At 36.0% G+C, this 26,579-nt stretch overlaps 1 protein-coding gene across 1 annotated transcript in view; it reads right to left on the bottom strand.

Moving 5' to 3' along the window:
- The window catches only part of LOC117333916 (ras-specific guanine nucleotide-releasing factor 1-like), an 85,884-nt gene that overhangs the window by 57,833 nt on the left and 1,472 nt on the right, over positions 1-26,579 (bottom strand). The window contains exons 2-9 of the mRNA XM_033893332.1: positions 25,195-25,301; positions 14,686-14,833; positions 12,355-12,432; positions 10,793-11,046; positions 10,577-10,656; positions 9,934-10,127; positions 4,075-4,185; positions 1,368-1,485 (exon numbers count right to left, since the gene is read on the bottom strand). Coding sequence (XP_033749223.1) covers positions 1,368-1,485; positions 4,075-4,185; positions 9,934-10,127; positions 10,577-10,656; positions 10,793-11,046; positions 12,355-12,432; positions 14,686-14,833; positions 25,195-25,301 — 1,090 coding nt within the window. The remainder of the gene's footprint in view (positions 1-1,367; positions 1,486-4,074; positions 4,186-9,933; positions 10,128-10,576; positions 10,657-10,792; positions 11,047-12,354; positions 12,433-14,685; positions 14,834-25,194; positions 25,302-26,579) is intronic.

Genomic DNA, 26,579 nt, shown 5'->3' with positions numbered 1-26,579 from the left:
GTTGTCCCTCCATCAAGCCACCACTAAGCTGGTTGTCCCTCCATCAAGTCACCACTAATCTAGTTGTCCCACCATCCAGTCACCACTAATCTGGTTGTCCCACCATCAAGTCACCACTAAGCTGGTTGTCCCACCATCCAGCCACCACTAAGCTGGTTGTCCCACCATCCAGTCACGACTAAGCTGGTTGTCCCACCATCAAGTCAACACTAATCTGGTTGTCCCACCATCCAGTCACCACTAATCTGGTTGTCCCACCATCAAGTCACCACTTATCTGGTTGTCCCACCTTCCAGTCACCACTAATCTGGTTGTCCCTTCATCCAGTCACCACTAATCTGGTTGTCCCTTCATCCAGTCACCACTTATCTGGTTGTCCCACCATCCAGTCATCACTAATCTGGTTGTCCCACCATCCAGTCACCACTAATCTGGTTGTCCCACCATCAAGTCACCACTAATCTGGTTGTCCCACCATCCAGTCACCACTAATCTGGTTGTCCCACTATCCAACCACCACTAATCTGATTGTCCCACCATCCAGTCACCACTAATCTGGTTGTCCCACCATCCAGTCACCACTAATCTGGTTGTCCCATCATCCAGTTACCACTAATCTGGTTGTCCCAAACTCCAGTCACCACTAATCTGGTTGTCCCACCATCATGTCACCACTAATCTGGTTGTCCCACCATCCAGCCACCACTAATCTGGTTGTCCCTCCATCCAGTCACCACTAATCTGACTGTCCCACCATCCAGTCACCACTAATTGGCTGTCCCACCATCCAGTCACCACTAATTTGACTGTCCCACCATCCAGTCACTACAAATATGACTGTCCCACCATCCAGTCACCACTAATCTGGTTGTCCCACCATCCAGTCACCACTAATTGGCTGTCCCACCATCCAGTCACCACTAATCTGACTGTCCCACCATCCTGTCACCACTAATCTGGTTGTCCCACCATCCAGCCACGACTAATCTGGTTGTCCCTCCATCCAGTCACCACAAATCTGACTGTCCCACCATCCAGTCACCACTAATCTGACTGTCCCACCATCCAGTCACCACTAATCTGACTGTCCCACCATCCAGTCACCACTAATCTGACTGTCCCACCATCCAGTCACCACTAATCTGACTGTCCCACCATCCTGTCACCACTAATCTGACTGTCCCACCATCCTGTCACCACTAATCTTGTTGTCACACCATACAGTCAGTTCAGACTGTTCACCTCAAGGTGCTGTCACCATTTATCCAGTTGCCTCACTACCCAATCCACATAATGCTTGTCCCAATATCTGTCCATTGCTGTCCTAATCTTAAACGACCAGTTTAATATTTAAAGGTGTATCTTACCTTGGCGGACAAATGTCTGATTGACGTCCAGTAGTATGTCACAACCCTCCACAATCATGCGCTCAATAGACAGATTTTTTCTGATGTTCTCTGTTTCACTAACTTCATCGTGCATAATCTGTAAATACAACACTATATTATATAATATATGTAAGTAAAACACTGTATTACATAATTTGTAAGTAAAACCCTGTATTATATAATATATTTAAGTAAAAGACTGTATTACATAATCTGTAAATACAACACTCTATTACAGAATACGAAGTAAACACAGTGTAATATTACACACACTGTAAGAACTGTATAAATGTATAACATAATTTAAGTTTACCTTCAAATGATTTGTGACATGCTGTACGTATCGAGGATTGTTACAATTGTGTACGACACTATTCCAGTGTGTCACATAACTACCTACATCAAATTGCTATCAATCCACCTGCTAATGAGCAGTCCCCTTTTGTCCATGCGCAAAATCCAATTACATTGACCTGTGGTCATCTATAGTAACAATCCGGTGGTATGTTACACAATACCTGTTACATTTTCACCTGGTTTGGAAAACCAATGGCTATGGTGATAAAGCTCTAACTCGTTAGGGTGTTATAGTACACAACACCTTCCCAGCCAGGTGAACTCCTCTCAGATACAGAAATTAGCTACATTGCTCTCCCAGCTCCCAATACCATGGATATTGCTGGCTTTGGTGGACATGCCTTAATGTTTAAAAGCCTGGCTGAGCCAGCAGATGAAGGCCTGGCCTGATTGCTCGGCGGTCATCTGACCAATCAATATGTCCTGTTATTGGTATGCCATCATATCATATCACATGTTTTACATCCTACCGTGATCACATATTCCAAACTGCAGGTGTTTAGTAAACACACAGCAGATTTGTACGTCAACTTTCTCTGTTGTGGAAGGGAACTCTCAATTCTGACCCTTATATAACTATTGATAAAATTTCTTTATAAAACATTATTTCAGAAATCCAATTAGTTTATCAGATACAGTTATTTCATTTCTTAAAAAATAAATTGCTTGATAAAATAAATTGATAACTAATCTACTTATTTGACAACAATGATCTGATATGAAAACAATATTTATCATATTGATAGATACATAGTATTGGTAATATTAAATGGATTGATATTGGCAGTTCTATCATGCTTGTAACCACAAAATGGTGAGAGTGAATCTTCCATTCCAAATAACATACAATTTTTTTGTCTTTTAAAGCTCACCAATCAGAAAGAGATCTGGGGAAAAACTCACTGAGGAGAACCCTGCCCAAGATTAAATAGTTTAAAAAGGGGCAATAACTCTTTCAACAAGTAGTAATGTTGGACAGAATATTACGTCCATTTGATGCTAAAGTGACATGAATTCTTGTATCAAATTGTGTAGAATACAAACAGAAGGAATTAATTGTAACAAGCTCAAGTGTCCTCAGTAGGTCTGATATTTAATTTGACACAAGAGCAGAACTACCTATCATAACCATAAACAGTAAATTATAAATGGTAAGAAGTTTCATGACATCGGTTAAAACCTCAGAAAGGATCAAGGTATCATGACAAACAGCCAGACAGGTGCATGCAGTCATCACCATACCAGTCATCACCATACCAGTCATCACCATACCAGATTTTGACAGGATTTAACATACAACTCTATTTGATGATAACATGAGGAGATGGTTGCAGAAGATTTTATATTCTCTAAAAGCCAAAGAACAATTATCATCTTCAATGAGATTTCTGTTAGAAAATTAAATTGAAGGGTAGTGTCTTTACAATCACAGGAACAATGACCTCTAGGTGTAATGGTGACCTTGACATTTAATCATTTATATAATCAAAAAGATCCTACCTACTGAAAAGCAACCAAACATCAACTCACGCTCCACTGATCACAGTAAGCACATTCATTTTGTCACTCAAATTTGAGCACATTTCCAAATTTTAACAGAGAAGTTCAACGATCAATCTGTGAACCATTGAATCGATGCATCTCATTATTTTCTTTTAAAAAAGGTAAAGAAAACAAAATTAGTGCTACCGTAATATATGACAAGGCTTCCAAAGAATAATTAGGTTACAACTAAAATATGTATGCATGATCAAAATATGTAGATTAGTGTCATGTATACTAAATTCTTTTTTAGCGTCACTGACCTTGACCTTCAGATGATAATGCCCAACAATCTCCATTATCACATGTTATCATTTGAGTGTTTGAGAGTGAACACCATTAAGGTCTATATTTAGCAACCACAGCCTTGACCTTCAAAAGATACTGCCAAAAATGAAGTGTTCTTTCTTTGTCATGAAGCAACACATAATTTAAACTTTGTGTTGATTCTTTTTCAGTTTATTTATACTGAATTCTATGACCAAAATCAATTCTTTCCTTTTCCTGAGAAAATTTAATCATCCACATTTTTTTCCCTCTGAATATTATGCAGACAATCATAATTCTATTTTTAGCAACATGTAACAGTGACCTTGACCATGTCCAAAATCAAAGTGTTGGGTTCCAAAGGGTTTGGTTATATTTTTTATGATGGATGGACACTACATTACCATAGTATCTATACATCCTGTCAAAATTGTTGATGTGCGTGTAAAAATTGCATATAATATGACCTTGGCATAGGTAATTTTATAGTACCTGAGGTTAAAGTTCATTGTTTACTCACCCGTGATAGCTCCTCAAGCTTGCTCTTAGCATACTCCAGGCTCTGTCTCTCAACATGATCATGAGGGGTGTGAGCCAGCAACTCATGGAGAGTGATTATGTATCGAGGTATCTACAAATATAACGGAGAATGAATTAGGATACATGTCAACATAAAATAGTGGGGGATTATGTATCGAGGTATCTGTACAAATATAACGGAGAATGAATATGGGGTACATGTCAACATAAAACAGTGGGCGATTATGTATTGAGGTACCTGTCAACATAAAACAGTAGGGGATTATGTATTGAGGTACCTGTCAACATAAAACAGTGGGGGATTATGTATTGAGGTACCTGTCAACATAAAACAGTAGGGGATTATGTATTGAGGTACCTGTCAACATAAAACAGTGGGGGATTATGTATTGAGGTACCTGTCAACATAAAACAGTAGGGGATTATGTATTGAGGTACCTGTCAACATAAAACAGTGGGGGAGTATGTACTGAGGTACCTGTCAACATAAAACAGTGGGGGATTATGTGTTGAGATACCTGCAAACATAAAACAGTTGGGGATTATGTATTGAGGTACCTGCAAACATAAAACAGTGGGGGATTATGCATTGAGGTACCTGTCAACATAAAACAGTGGGGGAGTATGTACTGAGGTACCTGTCAACATAAAACAGTGGATTATGTATTGAGGTATCTGTCAACATAAAACAGTCGGGGATTATGTATTGAGGTACATGTCAACATAAAACTAGAGGGGATTATGTATTGAGGTACCTGTCAACATATAACAGAGAGTGATTATGTATTTAGGTACCTGTCAACATAAAACAGTCGAGAATTATGTATTGAGGTACCTGTCAACATAAAACAGTGGGGGGTTATGTATTGAGGTCAACATAAAACAGTTGGGGGTTATGTATTGAGGTACCTGTCAACATAAAACAGTGGGGGATTATGTATTGAGGTACCTGTCAACATTAAACAGTGGAGGATTATGTATTGAGGTACCTGTCAACATAAAACAGTGGGAGATTATGTATTGAGGTACATGTCAACATAAAACAGTGGGGGATTATGTATTGAGGTACCTGTCAACATAAAACAGTTGGGGAGTATGTATTGAGGTACCTGTCAACATAAAACAGTCGGTGGATTATGTATTGAGGTACCTGTCAACATAAAACAGTTGGGGAGTATGTATTGAGGTACATGTCAACATAAAACAATGGGGATTATGTATTGAGGTACCTGTCAACATAAAACAGTGGGGGATTATGTATTGAGGTACCTGTCAACATAAAACAATGGGGGATTATGTATTGAGGTACCTGTCAACATAAAACAGTGGGAGATTATGTATTGAGGTACATGTCAACATAAAACAGTGGGGGATTATATATCAAGGTATCTGTGAAAATATAACGGAGAATGAATATGGGGTACCTGTCAACATAAAACTGGTGGGGATTATGTATTGAGGTACCTGTCAACATAAAACAGTGGGAGATTATGTATTGAGGTATCTGTCAACATAAAACAGTGGATTATTATGTATTGAGGTACCTGTCAACATAAAACAGTGGGGGATTATGTATTGAGGTACCTGTCAACATAAAACAATGGGGGATTATGTATTGAGGTACCTGTCAACATAAAACAGTGGGAGATTATGTATTGAGGTACATGTCAACATAAAAAAATGGGGGATTATGTATTGAGGTACCTGTCAACATAAAACAGTGGGAGATTATGTATTGAGGTATCTGTCAACATAAAACAGTGGATTATTATGTATTGAGGTACCTGTCAACATAAAACAGTGGGGGATTATGTATTGAGGTACCTGTCAACATAAAACAATGGGGGATTATGTATTGAGGTACCTGTCAACATAAAACAGTGGGAGATTATGTATTGAGGTACATGTCAACATAAAAAAGTGGGGGATTATGTATTGAGGTACCTGTCAACATAAAACAGTGGAGGATTATGTATTGAGGTACCTGTCAACATAAAACAGTTGGGGAGTATGTATTGAGGTACCTGTCAACATAAAACAGTGGGAGATTATGTATTGAGGTACATGTCAACATAAAACAGTGGGGGATTATGTATTGAGGTACCTGTCAACATAAAACAGTTGGGGAGTATGTATTGAGGTACCTGTCAACATAAAACACTCGGGGGATTATGTATTGAGGTACCTGTCAACATAAAACAGTTGGGGAGTATGTATTGAGGTACATGTCAACATAAAACAATGGGGATTATGTATTGAGGTACCTGTCAACATAAAACAGTGGGGGATTATGTATTGAGGTACATGTCAACATAAAACAGTGGGGGATTATGTATTGAGGTACCTGTCAACATAAAACAGTTGGGGAGTATGTATTGAGGTACCTGTCAACATAAAACAGTCGGGGGATTATGTATTGAGGTACCTGTCAACATAAAACAGTTGGGGAGTATGTATTGAGGTACATGTCAACATAAAACAATGGGGATTATGTATTGAGGTACCTGTCAACATAAAACAGTGGGGGATTATGTATTGAGGTACCTGTCAACATAAAACAATGGGGGATTATGTATTGAGGTACCTGTCAACATAAAACAGTGGGAGATTATGTATTGAGGTACATGTCAACATAAAACAGTGGGGGATTATATATCAAGGTATCTGTGAAAATATAACGGAGAATGAATATGGGGTACCTGTCAACATAAAACTGGTGGGGATTATGTATTGAGGTACCTGTCAACATAAAACAGTGGGAGATTATGTATTGAGGTATCTGTCAACATAAAACAGTGGATTATTATGTATTGAGGTACCTGTCAACATAAAACAGTGGGGGATTATGTATTGAGGTACCTGTCAACATAAAACAATGGGGGATTATGTATTGAGGTACCTGTCAACATAAAACAGTGGGAGATTATGTATTGAGGTACATGTCAACATAAAACAGTGGGGGATTATGTATTGAGGTACCTGTCAACATAAAACAGTGGAGGATTATGTATTGAGGTACCTGTCAACATAAAACAGTTGGGGAGTATGTATTGAGGTACCTGTCAACATAAAACAGTTGGGGAGTATGTATTGAGGTACATGTCAACATAAAACAATGGGGATTATGTATTGAGGTACCTGTCAACATAAAACAATGGGGGATTATGTATTGAGGTACCTGTCAACATAAAACAGTGGGAGATAATGTATTGAGGTACATGTCAACATAAAACAGTGGGGGATTATATATCAAGGTATCTGTGAAAATATAACGGAGAATGAATATGGGGTACCTGTCAACATAAAACTGGTGGGGATTATGTATTGAGGTACCTGTCAACATAAAACAGTGGGAGATTATGTATTGAGGTACCTGTCAACATAAAACAGTGGGGGGTTATGTATTGAGGTACCTGTCAACATAAAACTGGGAGATTATGCATTGAGGTACCTGTCAACATAAAACAGTGGATTATTATGTATTGAGGTACCTGTCAACATAAAACAGTGGATTATTATGTATTGAGGTACATGTCAACATAAAACAGTGGGGGATTATGTATTGAGATATCTGTCAACATAAAACAGTGGAGGATTATGTATTGAGGTACCTGTCAACATTAAACTAGAGGGGTGTGTATCATAATATCCATCTTACAGAGCACACAATGAAGAATCAATCATTAAAACAATACAGTTATCTTCTCTTGAATTTGATTAGCATTAATTTTAGAAAGTCTAGCTGGAATATTTTAATGTGTGAGGAGTAACTTCCCTTTTTTATTACACAGCCGCATGTGTAATGGTGAAAATCAATATGTTTGTTACACATAACTAAAGGGAGATAACAATGTGTTTATTCACTGCTATGTTCTTTTTTCAACAGCCAATTAAGCATTTTACTAGCTATATATTTATATCACAAATATTTATAATATAAACTGACTTTTTGAACATGCCATCATGTTATATCAAAGCAAAATTATTTGCTATATGAGAATATTTTTTGCACCTAACAATTGAATGATTTTTACTGGGTCTCCATATGTAAGACTATCATTGATTGTTTCTCTACTTTTCTCTGCATTCCTCATATTTGAAAACAAGCGGAACCCACGTATGAAATTTGAGAAAGATCCCTGAAGAACTTTCTGAGAAATTCCAACTGTCAAAATATAAATGGCAGCCTGTCTGCCATTTTGTCATCAGATCAGTCTCAATATGCACAATATGATACCATTGGGAACCTACATGAATTTTCTGAGATATAATGATACCAAACTTCAAGTGTCAAAACTCTCAAATGTAACTAGTAGGCAATTTTGTTACCAGGTCAGCAAAATTGATCATGCATAATATATAGGGACCAAGGGAAACCTACCTTTAAAGTTCGAGACAAATCATACTTCTTCAAAAATAGCGAAAACAGGGAAATGTTCACAAAAGGATGGACCATGAGCCTTGGACAAAAGGTGATTTGAACAGCACACTATCTGACCATCTGACAATGATGGGCTAAAAATTCATACTTAAATCCAAACATATTCAATAGATCTGAACCAACTACCCTGGTGGCAGAAATACCCTAAACTAGGAGGGAGATTTCAGAGTTTTGACCCTGACTTTTCGATAAAAATTCTATATATCAAAACTTAACTGCAACTCAGGTGGATTGAGAAATTAGAAGTTTGCATTAAAGAAGAAGAGCCCAGCAGATTCCAATACCAAATTATGTCTCCCTAAGTAGAAGAGTTTGGCAGGTCTCAATACCAAATTATGTCTCCCTAAGTTTGAAACGTGGAATCAGACACTGAAATTTTAAGTCTCATTACACCAAAATAAATTCAAGATCCTGGAAATAGCGGCCAGTTCTTCATTATAATCAGAAGCTAGATAAGGGTACCAGGATAATATTACTGTTAAATCTTTTCATACTTCAGGTTTTTTTCTGATTGAAACACCATGCAACACTGCAGACAGTGTTATCCAAAAGAGGATCAAGATGGCAGAAGAAAAATAGGCCACCTGACTAAAAAAACATGAATTTAGTAATCTTTAGAAATCTTCAACAACTTTTATATATCTTTTCATTTGATAACTTTGTATTGTCTGCTGTTACCAACAAATGAACAGTTAAATAGTGTCAGTATAGCATGTCGGCTGGTTAACACAGAAAATACCATTTAGTCAACATAGAAAAAGTTGATGCGCAGAATTCCATCAAAACAGATCAAAATATGTATGGACAACAGAAGTATATGTCTTACAAACATTATCACCTGTTCTACTGTCAATAATAATTAGACTGGCCCTGAACTTGATAGTGTAGTGAAAATCAGGGGGAGAGTTATCTCCCTTGGTTGGGACTAGCTCTGCACATGAGCTGGAGGTGCGCTCTCGTATATAATCCTGCGAGGTGTCCGGGAGCGCCCTCTTTGATATTAAACCTGACAAGTGACAGTCACAAAACATGATAACTCACTGCATTGTTTGGGTTGTGGGACCTGGGAACATTCATTAGTCTTTTAGAGAGGGCTGGTGAGCTATGTTAAACAGTTTTCTCTACAATAACTTATATATCACATGGACAGATACAGGATGTACACTGACACATGGACAGATACAGGATATACACACACATGGACAGATACAAGATATACATGCACATGGACAGATACAGGATATACACACACATGGACAGATACAGGATATACACACATGGACAGATACAGGATATACACACACATGGACAGATACAGGATGTACACACACATGGACAGATACAGGATGCATAAAATATTCTTAAACAAGGATCTTTAAAATGAAGAATACTACAAACCTGGTGCATAGGATAAGTTAGAAATATTTCCAATGTTCTGCTCTCGCACAATGGCTTCTCCTCATAGCGTTTGAGCAGATTGTTGAATTCTAATTTCTGTTTGTATTCTGCCAAAACTTGCAGACTGTAATGATGGTTCCTTACATACTCCTGGTATATACATAGCATAGGTAGCAGCATATCAAACAGGTCACCTGTAACACAAAACAAGGGGAGATAACTCCTTATGTACTCATGGATTATCAAACAGGTTACCTGTTAAAAAAAAAACAAGGGGAGATAACTCCTTATGTATTCATAGATTATCCAACAGGTCACATGTAACACAAAACAAGGGGAGATAACTCCTTATATATTCATAGATTATCAAACAGGTCACCGGTAACACAAAACAAGGGGACTTAACTCCTTATGTTCTCATGGTATATCAACCAGGTCATCTGTAACATGAAAAAGGAGAGGTAACTCATTAGGTACTCCTAGTATATAAATATAACATATCAAATAGGTCACCTGTCACACAAACCAGGGGAGATGATTAATAACATGGAGAGGAGGGGAGAGGGGTAGAGATCTGAGATACTCCTGGTATATACAGGTACATTGTAGTGACGTATCAAACAGGTGATGTGAGAATACTTACCTAATACTAAAGTTGGCCAGTTTTCTAATCTTGCACACAATCCTTTCAAAAATATTTGATGCAAAAACAACAAGGTTTCACTAAAAGAAAAAGAAAAACACAATTTTTATTATCATTCTTAGCTCATATTACAAAGAAAAGTGTGTCATATGTTTATATGTAAAAAATACAAACTGTTGTACACTTCTCTCACGATCGGAAACCATTAATTTTTACCTATTTAAAAAAATGGAGTTAACATCATCATGAGTAATTGGGGGCTTTTTAGAGGATGCTGCCATTCGAAGGGGTCGCAGAAAGCATGTGACAAGAGTTGACAACTGTCGGTTATATTCCTCCTCACACTCCACCATGTTGAACACGATGCTGTTACGTTTGCGCATGCTCTCTGCATGAGGGGATCGTATGTAGAGTTCAACAATCTGCTTCCAGCGCCGTCGACACAACCAGCCTCGGAAGAAACTTTGTACCTGCAAAGCAATATTAAGGTTAATTTTATGATATTGGTTATATATTCCAAAGCTTTTAAAATGTTATATATTGTACATCAATATTACAAGCTACTAACCTGACTAAGCCTTATAAAACAAATTGCTGTTCTGAAAAATATAATTTAGATTAATATATTATCAATTCAAGACCAATCACCATAAATAATTTGAGAAAAAAAGAAAGAAAAAAATAAGTGCCTAAAGAAATCAATTAATTCATCAAAATAATGATTCCTGAACTACATCAAATTTAAGGTTAAGATGAAACAGTTTACTGTTTTATCAATAACAATTAGAATGGCCAACAATTATGTTTAAATCTTCATTAAGAGTTATTGCCCTTTAACCAGTCTCCATGGCTGACTAGTATGTCTGTATAGTTACGAGTGTTGAACTGATGGGAGAATGAACACTGAGCTAGGTCAATAAATTAGGAAAGGCTTTACTATACTAACTTTTATGTATGTCATAAATTGAAATTATTCTGGTGACGGAAATTAGTGGCAGAACTTTTGGTATTGGGGAACATAAAGCATGGTACATCAGTTGTGGAATTGTTGAACATCAGTTTTGGTATTGTGGAACGTCAGTTTTGGTATTGTGGAACGTCAGATGCAGAATTGTTGAACATCAGTTTTGGTATTGTGGAACATCAGTTATGGTATTGTGGAACATCAGTTTTGGTATTGTGGAACATCAGTTATGGTATAGTGGAACATCAGTTTTGGTATTGTGGAACATCAGTTTTGGTATTGTGGAACATCAGTTTTGGTATTGTGGAACATCAGATGTAGAATTGTTGAACATCAGTTTTGGTATTGTGGAACATCAAATTTGGTTTAAAATGAGGAACTTTTCTTCATTCATAACCACTGTGTTGTAAATAACATTTTTAATTACATTGTTACTTGACTGACCTACTTTTTCAATTTCGGTACATTACTTGACTGACCTACTTTTTGAATACAGTTTGTTACTTTGCTGACCTACTTTTTTAATTACAGTGTTACCTGACTGACCTACTTTTTAAATTCCAGTATGTTACTTGACCTATTTTTTAATTATAGTGTTCCTTGACTGACCTACCTATTTAATTAGTGTTACTTGACTGCATGACTTACTTTTTGATTACAGTGTTACTTGACTGACCTACTTTTTTCATTACATTGTTACTTGACTGACCTACTTTTTTTAATTACAGTGTTACCTGACAGACCTACTTTTTAAATTCCAGAATGTTACTTGACCTACTTTTTTTTATTACAGTTTGCTACTTGGCTGACCTACTTTTTTAATTTTCTTCAGCTCATCAGTCTCCTCATCCTGCTTGTCCCCAGCCACACGATCTTTCTTGAATTTTGCCAGCTGTAAAAGAGCAAATGTTATAAATTAAATCTCTGTATATAACTGTGGATGATAAATTTCTCAAATTTAACTCAAAGATTATATTTCATTAGTAAAAGGTGCTGACACTTCACAATACAATGTACACTGGCAAATAATGAATTTGATCTGACTCACTTTTGGAGAAATATTGGGAAGTGTGAGTTTTGATAAAGATAACTATGTGAAAATAATTGTGAAAACACTTGTCATTAAATTCTTAAAATTCTATCACACAATCTGTGTTTCAGAGTCAACTAATTGGTGTAGCTGTGTGTAGCTGTATGTAGCTGTATAACATAACTGTGTGTAGCTGTAGGTAGCTGTATGTAGCTGTGTGTGGTTGTGTGTAGCTGTATGTAGCTTTGTGTAGCTATATGTAGCTGTATGTGGCTGTCTGTGGCAATGTGTAGCTGTATGTAGCTGTATGTAGCTGTGTGTAGCTGTATGTAGCTGTGTGTAGCTGTCTGTAGCTGTATGTAGCTGTATAACATAGCTGTATGTAGCTGTATGTAGCTGTATGTAGCTGTATGTAGCTGTGTGTAGCTGTATGTAGCTGTGTGTGGCTGTATGTAGCTGTATGTAGCAGTGTGTAGCTGTATGTATCTGTATGTAGCTGTGTGTAGCTGTATGTAGCTGTGTGTGGCTGTGTGTAGCTGTATGTAGCTGTGTGTGGCTGTGTGTAGCTGTATGTAGCTGCATGTATGTGGCTGTATGTAGCTGTATGTGGCTGTGTGTAGCTGTGTGTAGCTGTAAGTAGCTGTATGAAGCTGTATGTAGCTGTGTGTGGCTGTGTGTAGCTGTGTGTAGCTGCATGTAGCTGCATGCAGCTGCATGTAGCTGCATGTAGCTGCATGTATGTGGCTGTATGTAGCTGTATGTGGCTGTGTGTAGCTGTGTGTAGCTGTGTGTAGCTGTAAGTAGCTGTATGAAGCTGTATGTAGCTGTATGTGGCTGTGTGTAGCTGTATGTAGCTGTGTTTAGCTGTGTGTAGCTGTATGTCGCTGTATGTAGCTGTGTGCAGCTATAGGTGGCTGTATGTAGCTGTGTGTAGCTGTGTGTAACTGTATGTAGCTGTATGTAGCTGTGTGTAGATGTATGTAGCTGTGTGTAGCTGTGTGTAGCTGTATGTAGCTGTGTGTAGCTGTATGTAGTTGTGTGTAGCTGTATGTAGCTGCATGTATGTGGCTGTGTGTAGCTGTATGTACATGTAGCTGTGTGTAGTTGTATGTAGCTGCATGTATGTGGCTGTATGTAGTTGTGTGTGGCTTATTAATCAAATTACAGTTTAACCATAACATTAATTTGTTTTAAAGTTAATTCAATTTAGGACACTAACTGTAATCCTCAGATGAAAACATCTCCTATCAAATCACAATTGTTTTTTTCACATTAACATGCATATCCTGTTTAGAGATCAGCGGGTATTAGTGTTATTTCTCCAGAAAGTTCCATGTCACACGGCAATACGGCTCTAATTGATGTTATGATCATGACAACCATTGGATGGTACTCTGTGACCTCCATTACTTCCTCTTAAATGACAATAATAATAATGTTTGATCTCATTTCACTAACAAGAAGGCTAAATTCAGTCACTCAACCAGCAGAAATACCTTAAAATTTCAAAGAAGAAATCTAAAGCTTTGATTTTGTTTCGTTTCCAAAACCTACATGGTTGACAATGTTTCTAATAAAGATGTACACTTCCTGCTGTCCATGGTTACAACATATATATATATGTTTTGTCACACTTGAAACAAAATCGGTTAGGGTTAGGGTTAGGGTGAAAGTGTCTGTCATTGCCATGGCTGCCATTCACGATTGTGACTTTAAATTGATTGAGCATCCGCCTTATTCACCTGATCTCGCTCCATCAGACTTTCATCTATTTCCAAAACTGAAAACAGCTATTTTAGGCACCCTAACCCTAACATGCAGTGGATGACTTTCTGAATAGCCAAGAAAAAGAGTTTTATAAAAGTGGCATTAAGGCCCTTAAACACTGCTGGCAAACGTGTATAGGTACTGAAGGGGATTATGTTTAAAAATAATAAAATATGTCCGACAAATTCAAATCCTTCAATATGAGGCTTACAACTTATCAATCAGTCCATGAACATGCATGCAGTTACGATTGGATATACTATGTAACATGACCATGGCCTGATGTGTTGTATTGTTGGTAGGTTTCCATTAAATACAACACAATTCTAACATGGATATAGCCATCACCTCTGCTCGGAGTTTCTTAACATCCTGGGCAAGTTCCTCGGTCTGCTGGACATAATGCCACTTGGCCTGCCTCTCGCTGTCGAGGATCTGTAACAGGTGTAAGTGTTTCTGCTCGAGCTCCTCCTTCTGTTCCAACACCTTACTGTACCTGTAACAGTCATACAATGTCTACAGTGAGTCTTCATCTAGACAATAGATATGGATCAAATTGCATTTCCACCATATGTCATCATTCAGGTACAAAGGTGGTGTGTGTTGACATTTCTAAACATTGGTAAACTCATTTAACTTGCAAAGAGGAGAAAAAGATGGAAATTATTGTGTATATATTTATATTCCAAAATAAGCAATGAGGTGATCTACTTATTGTGCTCTGCAAACAAAAGTAAACATGGCAATTAAATTATGTACTCTCTAAACAAAAGTAAACATGGCAATTAGAATATGTACTCTCTAAACAAAACTAAACATGGTAATTAAATTATGTACTCTCTAATCAAAACTAAAACATTGCAATTAAATTATGTACTCTCTAAACAAAAGTAAACATGGCAAAGCTATACAGTTACGTATTCTACAAACAAAAGTGATTTAGGTAACAGTTGTGTACTCTACAGACAAAAGATGACAAATATGTACTCTCAAAGCAAAAATAATGATGAAAAATGTGTATTCACCAAGCAAAATAAATGATGACAAATATATCATGTAATCTCAAAATAACAGCAAATGACAAGTGATGAAAGTACACTCTACGACATATCAAATGTTACACATGTGCATTCTCTTAACAAGCTGCAAAGATGACAAGTATGTACTCTCTAAACCATAGATTTTGTACTCTTAAACCAAACATGGTGATGTATATTAAAACACTCTTCAAACAAAAAGACTATATTTTTGAATACCATTGATATCAAGATCTAAATCTGATGCCAAAACATTTAACAAGCATTAGTAAAAAGCTGGTGCAGTGTCAGAGACAGCTGTCTACACACCAGTCCTGCTATGATTCTCCAGGCACCAGACCATTATAGCACAAAACTCTTTCAAAATGTTACATAAATTAGAACATAATTCAGGCTATGGTTGATTCTCCTAAGACAGTATGTAGAGGCCACATTTGAGTCTCCTAAGACAGCTATGTGAGGCCACATTTAACAAGCCTGAGGACCGTATAACTAGTCTAAACAGAAATATTTGTTGGTGTCTGCATTTGAGGGGGTTCAGGTAGATCTGAAAGTTTGAAATATGAAGGATATAGTGAACACAGAACAGTTGTAGGAAACTTAAACGGTTTCTTAATCACTAATATATCAAACTGCTGTCTAAATTAAAAATTAGAAAAAGATAGCTACAGCACATCTGATCACTCAGTTCATGTAATGTAGCTAACATTTTCATGTACATTTATAAAATAAATGATTCTATTTGTATGTTTGTATGCTTGCTGGGTTTATTGCCCCGTGAACATCCAGGGTCATTTTGAGGCAGGGTCCCCTTGTAGTAGTTGGTGACCACCTCACTGAACAACATACAACGGCAGGCCTGTCACGTATGTCATCCAGAGCAATAAGGGTGAAATGACATTTGCCCTAGGACACAACCATGACAGCACAGACCAGCCTATTTCTCAGCTTTCCAAGAAACGCAAACCAACACGTTTTGGTAGCATCGAACCACGCACCTCAGATCTTCACCCGAGGCAACACCACCAGTGCTCTAGCCAACTGAGCTATTGCAGCTCTGATTCTATTGGTGTTATAATAAATAGTAGTACGGTGAAGGTGACTTGGGGACTTTGTCTAGATTTTGTCAGAGTCTAGTCAGTGTATCTGCCTGATGGAGGTCGCTTTGTAAATCACTATCTAGCTACATGTACATACTCAATTGACAGCTTGAGATTGTTCAAGTCTTGGGGATCATTCTAATCTCATTGTCCAAGCCAATAGCTTAGGACTATCTAAACTTTGGGATAGACCCACTCTTGTCTTGGTCAATTAGTTTGGGATCGCTCAAGCTCTGGGATCTCTCCATTCATGACTTTGACTTCAGTTCATAATGTTTGTTTTGATTTCCCTTTACTATAGATATGTCTGCTGTGTAAATAAAGTATATGTATTTGTGTTAAGTTGCATTGCAGTAATGACAGAGTAGCCCCCAATAATTCCAACCAATTTATTAGTAATTGAGCCTGAACAAGTTAAATGATTTAGGTCGATTTTGTTAGCATATTCTATAAATTTTTGTATTGTCTACCGTATATGTCCTTGGTAATAAAAATGGACATTGATTTTTTTTTGGGGGGGGGGGGGGGGGGGGGGGGGGGGGGGGAGCATGGTGAATTATAACTACTTCATTTCATTTCATTTGTATGACATTAATATTGTGTACAGTAATAGCTGTGTGTATGACATTAATATTGCGTACAGTAATAGTTGTGTGTATGACATTAATATTGCGTACAGTAATAGTTGTGTGTATGACATTAATATTGCGTACAGTAATAGCTGTGTATATGACATTAATATTGTGTACAGTAATAGTTGTGTATATGACATTAATATTGTGTACAGTAATAGTTGTGTATGACATTTATAATGTGTACAGTAATAGTTGTGTGTATGACATTAATATTGTGTACAGTAATAGTTGTGTGTATGACATTAATATTGCGTACAGTAATAGTTGTGTGTATGACATTAATATTGCGTACAGTAATAGCCGTTTGTATGACATTCATATTGTGTACAGTAATAGTTGTGTGTATGACATTAATATTGTGTACAGTAATAGTTGTGTGTATGACATTAATATTGTGTACAGTAATAGTTGTGTGTATGACATTATATTGTGTACAGTAATAGTTGTGTGTATGACATTAATATTGTGTACAGTAATAGTTGTGTGTATGACATTAATATTGTGTACAGTAATAGTTGTGTGTATGACATTAATATTGTGTACAGTAATAGCTTGTGTGTATGACATTAATATTGTGTACAGTAATAGTTGTGTGTATGACATTAATATTGCGTACAGTAATAGTTGTGTGTATGACATTAATATTGTGTACAGTAATAGTTGTGTGTATGACATTAATATTGTGTACAGTAATAGCTGTGTGTATGACATTAATATTGTGTACAGTAATAGTTGTGTGTATGACATTAATATTGTGTACAGTAATAGTTGTGTGTATGACATTAATATTGTGTACAGTAATAGTTGTGTGTATGACATTAATATTGTGTACAGTAATAGTTGTGTGTATGACATTAATATTGTGTACAGTAATAGCTGTGTGTATGACATTAATATTGTGTACAGTAATAGTTGTGTGTATGACATTAATATTGTGTAATGTAATAGCTGTGTGTATGACATTAATATTGTGTACAGTAATAGCTGTGTGTATGACATTAATATTGTGTACAGTAATAGTTGTGTGTATGACATTAATATTGTGTACAGTAATAGCTGTGTGTATGACATTAATATTGTGTACAGTAATAGCTGTGTGTATGACATTAATATTGTGTACAGTAATAGTTGTGTGTATGACATTAATATTGTGTACAGTAATAGCTGTGTGTATGACATTAATATTGTGTACAGTAATAGTTGTGTGTATGACATTAATATTGTGTAATGTAATAGCTGTGTGTATGACATTAATATTGTGTACAGTAATACATGTAGTTGTGTGTATGACATTTATAATGTGTACAGTAATAGTTGTGTGTATGACATTAATATTGTGTAATGTAATAGCTGTGTGTATGACATTAATATTGTGTACAGTAATAGCTGTGTGTATGACATTAATATTGTGTACAGTAATAGCTGTGTGTATGACATTAATATTGTGTACAGTAATAGTTGTGTGTATGACATTAATATTGTGTAATGTTATAGTTGTGTATATGACATTAATATTGTGTACAGTAATAGCTGTGTGTATGACATTAATATTGTGTACAGTAATAGTTGTGTGTATGACATTAATATTGTGTACAGTAATAGCTGTGTGTATGACATTAATATTGTGTACAGTAATAGTTGTGTGTATGACATTAATATTGTGTACAGTAATAGCTGTGTGTATGACATTAATATTGTGTACAGTAATAGCCGTGTGTATGACATTAATATTGTGTACAGTAATAGTTGTGTGTATGACATTTATAATGCGTACAGTAATAGCCGTTTGTATGACATTAATATTGTGTACCGTAATAGCCATGTGTATGACATTAATATTGTGTAATGTAATAGCTGTGTGTATGACATTAATATTGTGTACAGTAATAGTTGTGTGTATGACATTAATATTGTGTACAGTAATAGTTGTGTGTATGACATTAATATTGTGTACAGTAATAGCTGTGTGTATGACATTAATATTGTGTACAGTAATAGTTGTGTGTATGACATTAATATTGTGTACAGTAATACATGTAGTTGTGTGTATGACATTAATATTGTGTACAGTAATAGTTGTGTGTATGACATTAATATTGTGTACAGTAATAGCTGTGTGTATGACATTAATATTGTGTACAGTAATAGTTGTGTGTATGACATTAATATTGTGTACAGTAATAGTTGTGTGTATGACATTAATATTGTGTACAGTAATAGTTGTGTGTATGACATTAATATTGTGTACAGTAATAGTTGTGTATGACATTAATATTGTGTACAGTAATAGTTGTGTGTATGACATTAATATTGTGTACAGTAATAGTTGTGTGTATGACATTAATATTGTGTACAGTAATAGTTGTGTTTATGACATTAATATTGTGTAATGTAATAGTTGTGTGTATGACATTAATATTGTGTAATGTAATAGTTGTGTATGACATTAATATTGTGTAATGTAATAGCTGTGTATGACATTAATATTGTGTAATGTAATAGTTGTGTATGACATTAATATTGTGTAATGTAATAGCTGTGTATGACATTAATATTGTGTAATGTAATAGTTGTGTGTATGACATTAATATTGTGTACAGTAATAGTTGTGTGTATGACATTAATATTGTGTACAGTAATAGCTGTGTGTATGACATTAATATTGTGTAATGTAATAGTTGTGTGTATGACATTAACATTGTGTACAGTAATAGCCGTGTGTATGACGTTAATATTGTGTACAGTAATAGTTGTGTGTATGACATTAATATTGTGTACAGTAATAGTTGTGTGTATGACATTTATATTGCGTACAGTAATAGCCGTTTGTATGACATTAATATTGCGTACAGTAATAGTTGTGTGTATGACATTAATATTGTGTACAGTAATAGCTGTGTGTATGACATTAATATTGTGTACAGTAATAGTTGTGTATGACATTAATATTGTGTACAGTAATAGTTGTGTGTATGACATTAATATTGTGTACAGTAATAGTTGTGTATGACATTAATATTGTGTAATGTAATAGTTGTGTGTATGACATTAATATTGTGTAATGTAATAGTTGTGTATATGACATTAATATTGTGTAATGTAATAGTTGTGTATATGACATTAATATTGTGTAATGTAATAGTTGTGTATGACATTAATATTGTGTAATGTAATAGCTGTGTATGACATTAATATTGTGTACAGTAATAGTTGTGTATATGACATTATGTGATAACTTTGTATACAAATTGATCAGTATGTGATAAAATTAATTTGCCTGATATGGTTTTAAACTTCATGTTTGCTTCTTAATTTGTACACATGTATCTTTATAGCTTCACCTTTCAGAATCCTCCCTTTTATAGTCAGTATAAGGCAGGCTGTGTGTTACAAGACTCCTGGACTGACGACCAGCCAGTTCAGTGCTGAGGAATCCAACTGATGAGATTAAGCAAGTGTGAAATGGAATGGACAGCGGCTGATATTGTGTTACCTGCGGTGGCTTTCAGTCCAGGCCAACATTAATAACATTTCATGGGGGCTGATGAAAGGCCATTGTGTTAACATTACACACCAACTCCAGACCCCCAGTGCACTAGGCTATAGGAGCAAATCATTCCAACATTAACGTTATCCAATGTTGATAAAAATGTGTGTGGCAGCTAGGATCCCTCTCCAGAGATTGGAGGTCCAAGCAAATCATATTGACATTGGTGTAAATTAATACAGATTCGGGATCAGAACCAAGTGGCCCCTAACATATCTTTTGTTCTCCTGACTCCCAAGGGGCTCACAAGATAAGTAGTATCGATGTGGAGCAAGTCAATAACCCAGAAAACAGCCGCTCTATCACAAATTACTAACATTCCCCCAAATGATACATCAGTTTGATGGAAGAATGTTTTGGCAGAATTGTCTCCCCTGAGGGAATATGTATACAATGTATACAATTAATTTATGTAAGGGAAGTGATCAGTGCCGCCTTATATTAGTCTAGCCTTCATCAGTATATATCTCCTACAGATGATCCATCATCATACACTTTAAATGTGATGCCAAACTCACACAGATGATTATAATTAGATAAAATGGGTTCCTCTCTTACAGCAGTTTAAAAGTTTCTTTACATTCAGAAGAACAAGAGGCTTATTAGCCCACCATAAGTCCCCTGATTTGTAGTTTATGAAGTCACGGCTTTGTTGGAAAATTCATTTGAATTTTAAAAGTTTGACTTAGGTCAGGGATATGGAACCAATATTCAGGCCCCTATAATCTTTGAAAGTAGATAAAGGTCAGTCATTTGAACAATCTAAATGGTCATTTGAACAATCTAAATGGTACAATGTAGCCCTTCATGCCAGAATATGCTACTTACTCAATATCAAGACCCTGGGCTTCTTGGTTATTGAGAAGATGTTGGTTAAAATATTATAATATTTGACCCTTGTGACCTTGCAAGAAGGTCAAGGTTTTCCATATGAACAAACTTGGACATCCTTCATCCCAGAATGCAATTGGCCTTATAGCATTGCCTCTTGGTTCTTGAAGAAGAAGATGATGGAGGAAAATATTGATTCCACCAAGAAAGGTGACAACAAAGAGACAACAGATGCCATACTTGCTTTAGGGTAACTCTGACTTGCCTTTATTAAGGACTAAATATTGATTGTCAGAATTCTTTTTTACCTTAAATAAATATTTTATTTCTATGACAACCTGACACCACAGCGGCAACATCTGGAATTGAACTACATGTATACTATACCCACAATACACTGATATATGTTGGAGAATGTGTGAAGGCAGCATAGATAGTAACAATACAAAACCATATTCAGGCCAAGTTGTAACCTATCTAAATACAGTCTGCTCAATGGAAAAGATCTGTAACAATTCACTTATTTGCATATTTCGATTTAATTGATTTCAGAAGTTTCTATAATTAGACAGGTTTGAGATTGATTTGTTCATTTTGAGTACGAGAAATATCGATCTGCTGAATGCTCTGATTTCGATCACTAAAGTAAGTAATTACAGTTAGTATTGATTAAGTGTATAATATAAACTGTACATACATAGATAGAAGGAATCAGAAACATAAGATCTATAATTTTTCCTCACAAAAGATCCTCCATTTTAGTTGATAAATCTAAATGTATATATACTCTGTAATGAAAAATGAATGAAACTTTCTTAAACCTGTGATGTTGTGAGAATTGTTGATTTTGTACTAAGTCAAAATGGGTAGGTACCAAATTATTATTGGTACATTAATGATGAGTAGGTAGAAAACTATTGTCAATTTCTCTCTAATTACGATTATAAAGGTGAAAACAAAACAATTCATTTCCTGAAAACATAATTTTTTTTCAGTTGAATATTGTAGATCCTTTCAACTGTAAGGATAAATCTCTGAGTGAAGATTTATCAAAGTTAAAAACTTCATGAAAATATAAAGTGGTACAGATTATGTGTGACAAATCTAGGACTAAACAATTTGTAGGAGGACAAAAACAAGGACACATCCATACCAAATTATCACTGACACAGTGGAGGATTAACCCTGGCAACATCACCTGGGAATATCAATCTGGTAACCTAGATCTGTCCAGACATGTCTGTATCTCCTCCCTATATATCCTCTCATTCACACTGTTTAGATCTGTCCAGACACGTCTGTATCTCCTCCCTATATATCCTCTCATTCACACTGTTTAGATCTGTCCAGACATGTCTGTATCTCCTCCCTATATATCCTCTCATTCACACTGTTTAGATCTGTCCAGACATGTCTGATCTCCTCCCTACATATCCTCTCATTCACACTGTTTAGATCTGTCCAGACATGTCTGTATCTCCTCCCTATATATCCTCTCATTCACACTGTTTAGATATGTCCAGACATGTCTGATCTCCTCCCTACATATCCTCTCATTCACACTGTTTAGATCTGTCCAGTGTCTGATCTCCTCCCTATATATCCTCTCATTCACACTGTTTAGATCTGTCCAGACATGTCTGTATCTCCTCCCTATATATCCTCTCATTCACACTGTTTAGATATGTCCAGTGTCTGATCTCCTCCCTATATATTCCTTTCATTCACACTGTTTAGATCTGTCCAGTGTCTGATCTCCTCCCTATATATTCTCTCATTCACACTGTTTACACCTGTCCAGACATGTCTGTATCTCCTCCCTATAGATCCTCTCATTCACACTGTTACACCTGCTTACATCAAAGTTATATTCTATACAGACAGATTTGACTAATTCAAAGTCTTACTGAAGTCTGTCCCCTTTTAATGTAACAAATTAAACCCATAGTCTTACTGAAGTTGTCCCCTTTTAATGTGACTAACCAAAAGTCTTAATGAATTCAAGTCTGACGCCCCCTTTTAATGTTACTAACTGAAAGCCTTACTTAAGTCTGGCACCCTTTTTTAATGTGTCTAACCCAAAGTATTACTGAAGTGTGTCCTTTTAATGTGACTAACCCAAAGTCTTACTGACCAACCCCTCTATCTACTTAACACACGATTTCCAGTTATAGTCGGGGGTCGTGGGTTTGATCTCAGTGTTAACACACTACATTACTTCCTGTTATAGTTGGAGGTCATGGGTTTGATCTCGGTTTTAACACACTACATTACTTCCTGTTATAGTTGGGGGTCATGGGTTTGATCTCTGTGTTAACACACTACATTACTTCCTGTTATAGTTGGGGGTCGTGGGTTTGATCTCGGTGTTAACACACTACATTACTTCCTGTTATAGTTGGGGGTCGTGGGTTTGATCTCAGTGTTAACACACTACATTACTTCCTGTTATAGTTGGGGGTCGTGGGTTTGATCTCGGTGTTAACACACTATTTCCTGTTATAGTTGGGGGTCTGGGGTTTGATCCCATTTCCCTGATGGTTACATCAATGTGCTATTATGTACGGCACAGCTACTTTAAAAATATTATTTTTAAACATGTTACAATAAAAAATGCCCTATACAAGAGAAATTCACTGTTAATGATGTGAACTTGTCAAATTTGCTTCCTGTTGTCATAACGAGCATTGCAGTGTCTTTAATAGTTATTTATTTTCTTCCGTGTATAATTTGATTGATGCAAACAGCTCTTTGGGTTACTTAACACAAGAAAATCATTTGTAAGAATTTTGATATATTACCTCAATCAGGACCATATCCACACTACAGTTGAGAAAAACAATCCTCACCGGGTATGAATGAACTACGTGTACATGTATATCAATATATTTCCCTAATTCTTGCTATTTCAAAGATTCATTGCTCTATTCAGAGTTGTTTTTTTTAGAATTTGAAACTAACTTAAATGTGGTTAGTGTAAATCATTTTTATTGTGTTACTTGGGTTATAGTGTTAATACATTTCATTGTGTTAACTGGGGTTAGTGTAATACATTTGTATTGTGTTAATTAACTGGGGCTAGTGTTAATAGATTATTATTGTGTTACTTGGGTTAGTGTAAATCATTTGTATTGTGTTAATTAACTGGGGTTAGTGTAATACATTTGTATTGTGTTAATTAACTGGGGTTAGTGTAATACATTTGTATTGTGTTAATTAACTGGGGTTAGTGTAAATAGATTATTATTGTGTTACTTGGGTTAGTGTTAATAGATTATTATTGTTTTAACTGGGGTTAGTGTAATACATTTGTATTGTGTTAATTAACTGGGGTTAGTGTAAATACAATTTTATTGCATTACTGGTGTTGTTGTGGATAAATTAAATCCAAGTACGAGTCAGGCAGGTTTTGGTCAAGTCCAAGTATGAGTCAGGCAGGTTTTGGTCAAGTCCAAGTATGAGTCAGTCAGATTTGGTCAAGTCCAAGTACGAGTCAGGCAGGTATTGGTCAAGTCCAAGTATGATTCAGGCAGGTTTTGGTCATGTCTATATTTAGTGTTAAAATCAGGTTTTGATTTAGAAATTTTTACACACATTTGACTTTTTTGTATTCTTCTGTGCTTTTTATAGAATTGTGTATACATGTACATTATTTATCCCACATAACTTTGATGAAGAGTATAATATAAGCGTAGCTGTAAACTCACGGTGCTCGTTTGATATGGTCAATCCATGCGTTACATTCAGACTCGGTATCTGTGCGCAGGTCATACTGTCGCTGGCCCTCACTTTTATAGGTGATGGTGAAGCAGTACTGTAAAAGATAAAAATAACAGATATTAGAAATTGTAACTGATATAAAGTTGTCTGAAGAGAAATCAAATATAACCCATAGATAAACAAGAGGCCCAGGCCATGTGCCTTAACGGTCACCTGATTTTTGAAATATTAAAGTTAATTTAATTGACCCTTTTTGGCCCCGCCCATCAGTCTAGGGAGGTCAGTTAGGGCCAACATGTGCATGCCATCAAGCTGTCATCCGATGCTGATAATGTTTAGAAAGTTAGAATAAATTCCAATAGAAATCAAACAAATGATAGTCAAAAATGTGATTTCCCTAAATAAACTGTAGTAAAGTTTACCCCCTCCCCAGGGGCAAACGTGAGACCCCAGGGTCATGAAATTCACACTGTTGGTAAAACACCTTAAGACCCTTCCATCTATGAAGAGTATTTAATTCTACCTTATTTAGGTCTTAAGTAGTAGTGGAAATTTCAGTTAATTTGACCCTTTAATATTGAAAATATAGATTGTTTACGGATGGACAACGGACGATGCATGACAATTAACATAAGGCGATTAGAATAGGTCACTTGAGACTTCGTCTCAGGTGACCTAAAAAGTTCATTAAAAAGCTCAATAAGTAATGTTTATAAGACACGGATATCCCCACTCGTTCTTAAAAGAACTTGGTGTTTGTTTATATGGTTTAAATAGGAACCAAATCATTGGGAGGTTCCAAAGGTGACATGTTGATTCAGAAGGAGACATTTTGTCTCATTCATAAGGGGTCAAAGTTCAACTTTTGACCTTGTCAACCAGAATGTGATCAGGTACACAACTAGATGTAATGATACTATGATACTTTGAACCAAATCTAATGAGGGGTCCTCCGGATTTATAGATGAATTATTGAAAGTCTGAAAGGTTTAAAATATCCTACCTATTGATTATAACTCTGTCTGACATACATAATTAATTAATATTGATGAACCTTCACTGTTTTTTCAGTGTCAGTTATATCAGACCAAGTGAGACAAGTCTAGAATTACCTAGTTAACTTGATCAGGTCAGACAAGTCTAGAATTACCTAGTTAACTTGATCAGGTCAGACAAGTCTAGAATTACCTAGTTAACTTGATCAGGTCAGACAAGTCTAGAATTACCTAGTTAACTTGATCAGGTCAGACAAGTCTAGAATTACCTGGTTAACTTGACCCAGTCAGACAATTATTTAAGTTAAATGTACCTTGACCAGGTGAGACAATTCTAGAATTACCTAGTTAACTTGACCCAGTCAGACAAGTCTAGG

This window comes from Pecten maximus, chromosome 9 (genome assembly GCF_902652985.1).
Source record: "Pecten maximus chromosome 9, xPecMax1.1, whole genome shotgun sequence".
NCBI lineage: Eukaryota > Metazoa > Mollusca > Bivalvia > Pectinida > Pectinidae > Pecten > Pecten maximus.
Note: the sequence above shows the minus strand (reverse complement) of the source record. Positions and strands in the feature narration are given on the sequence as shown.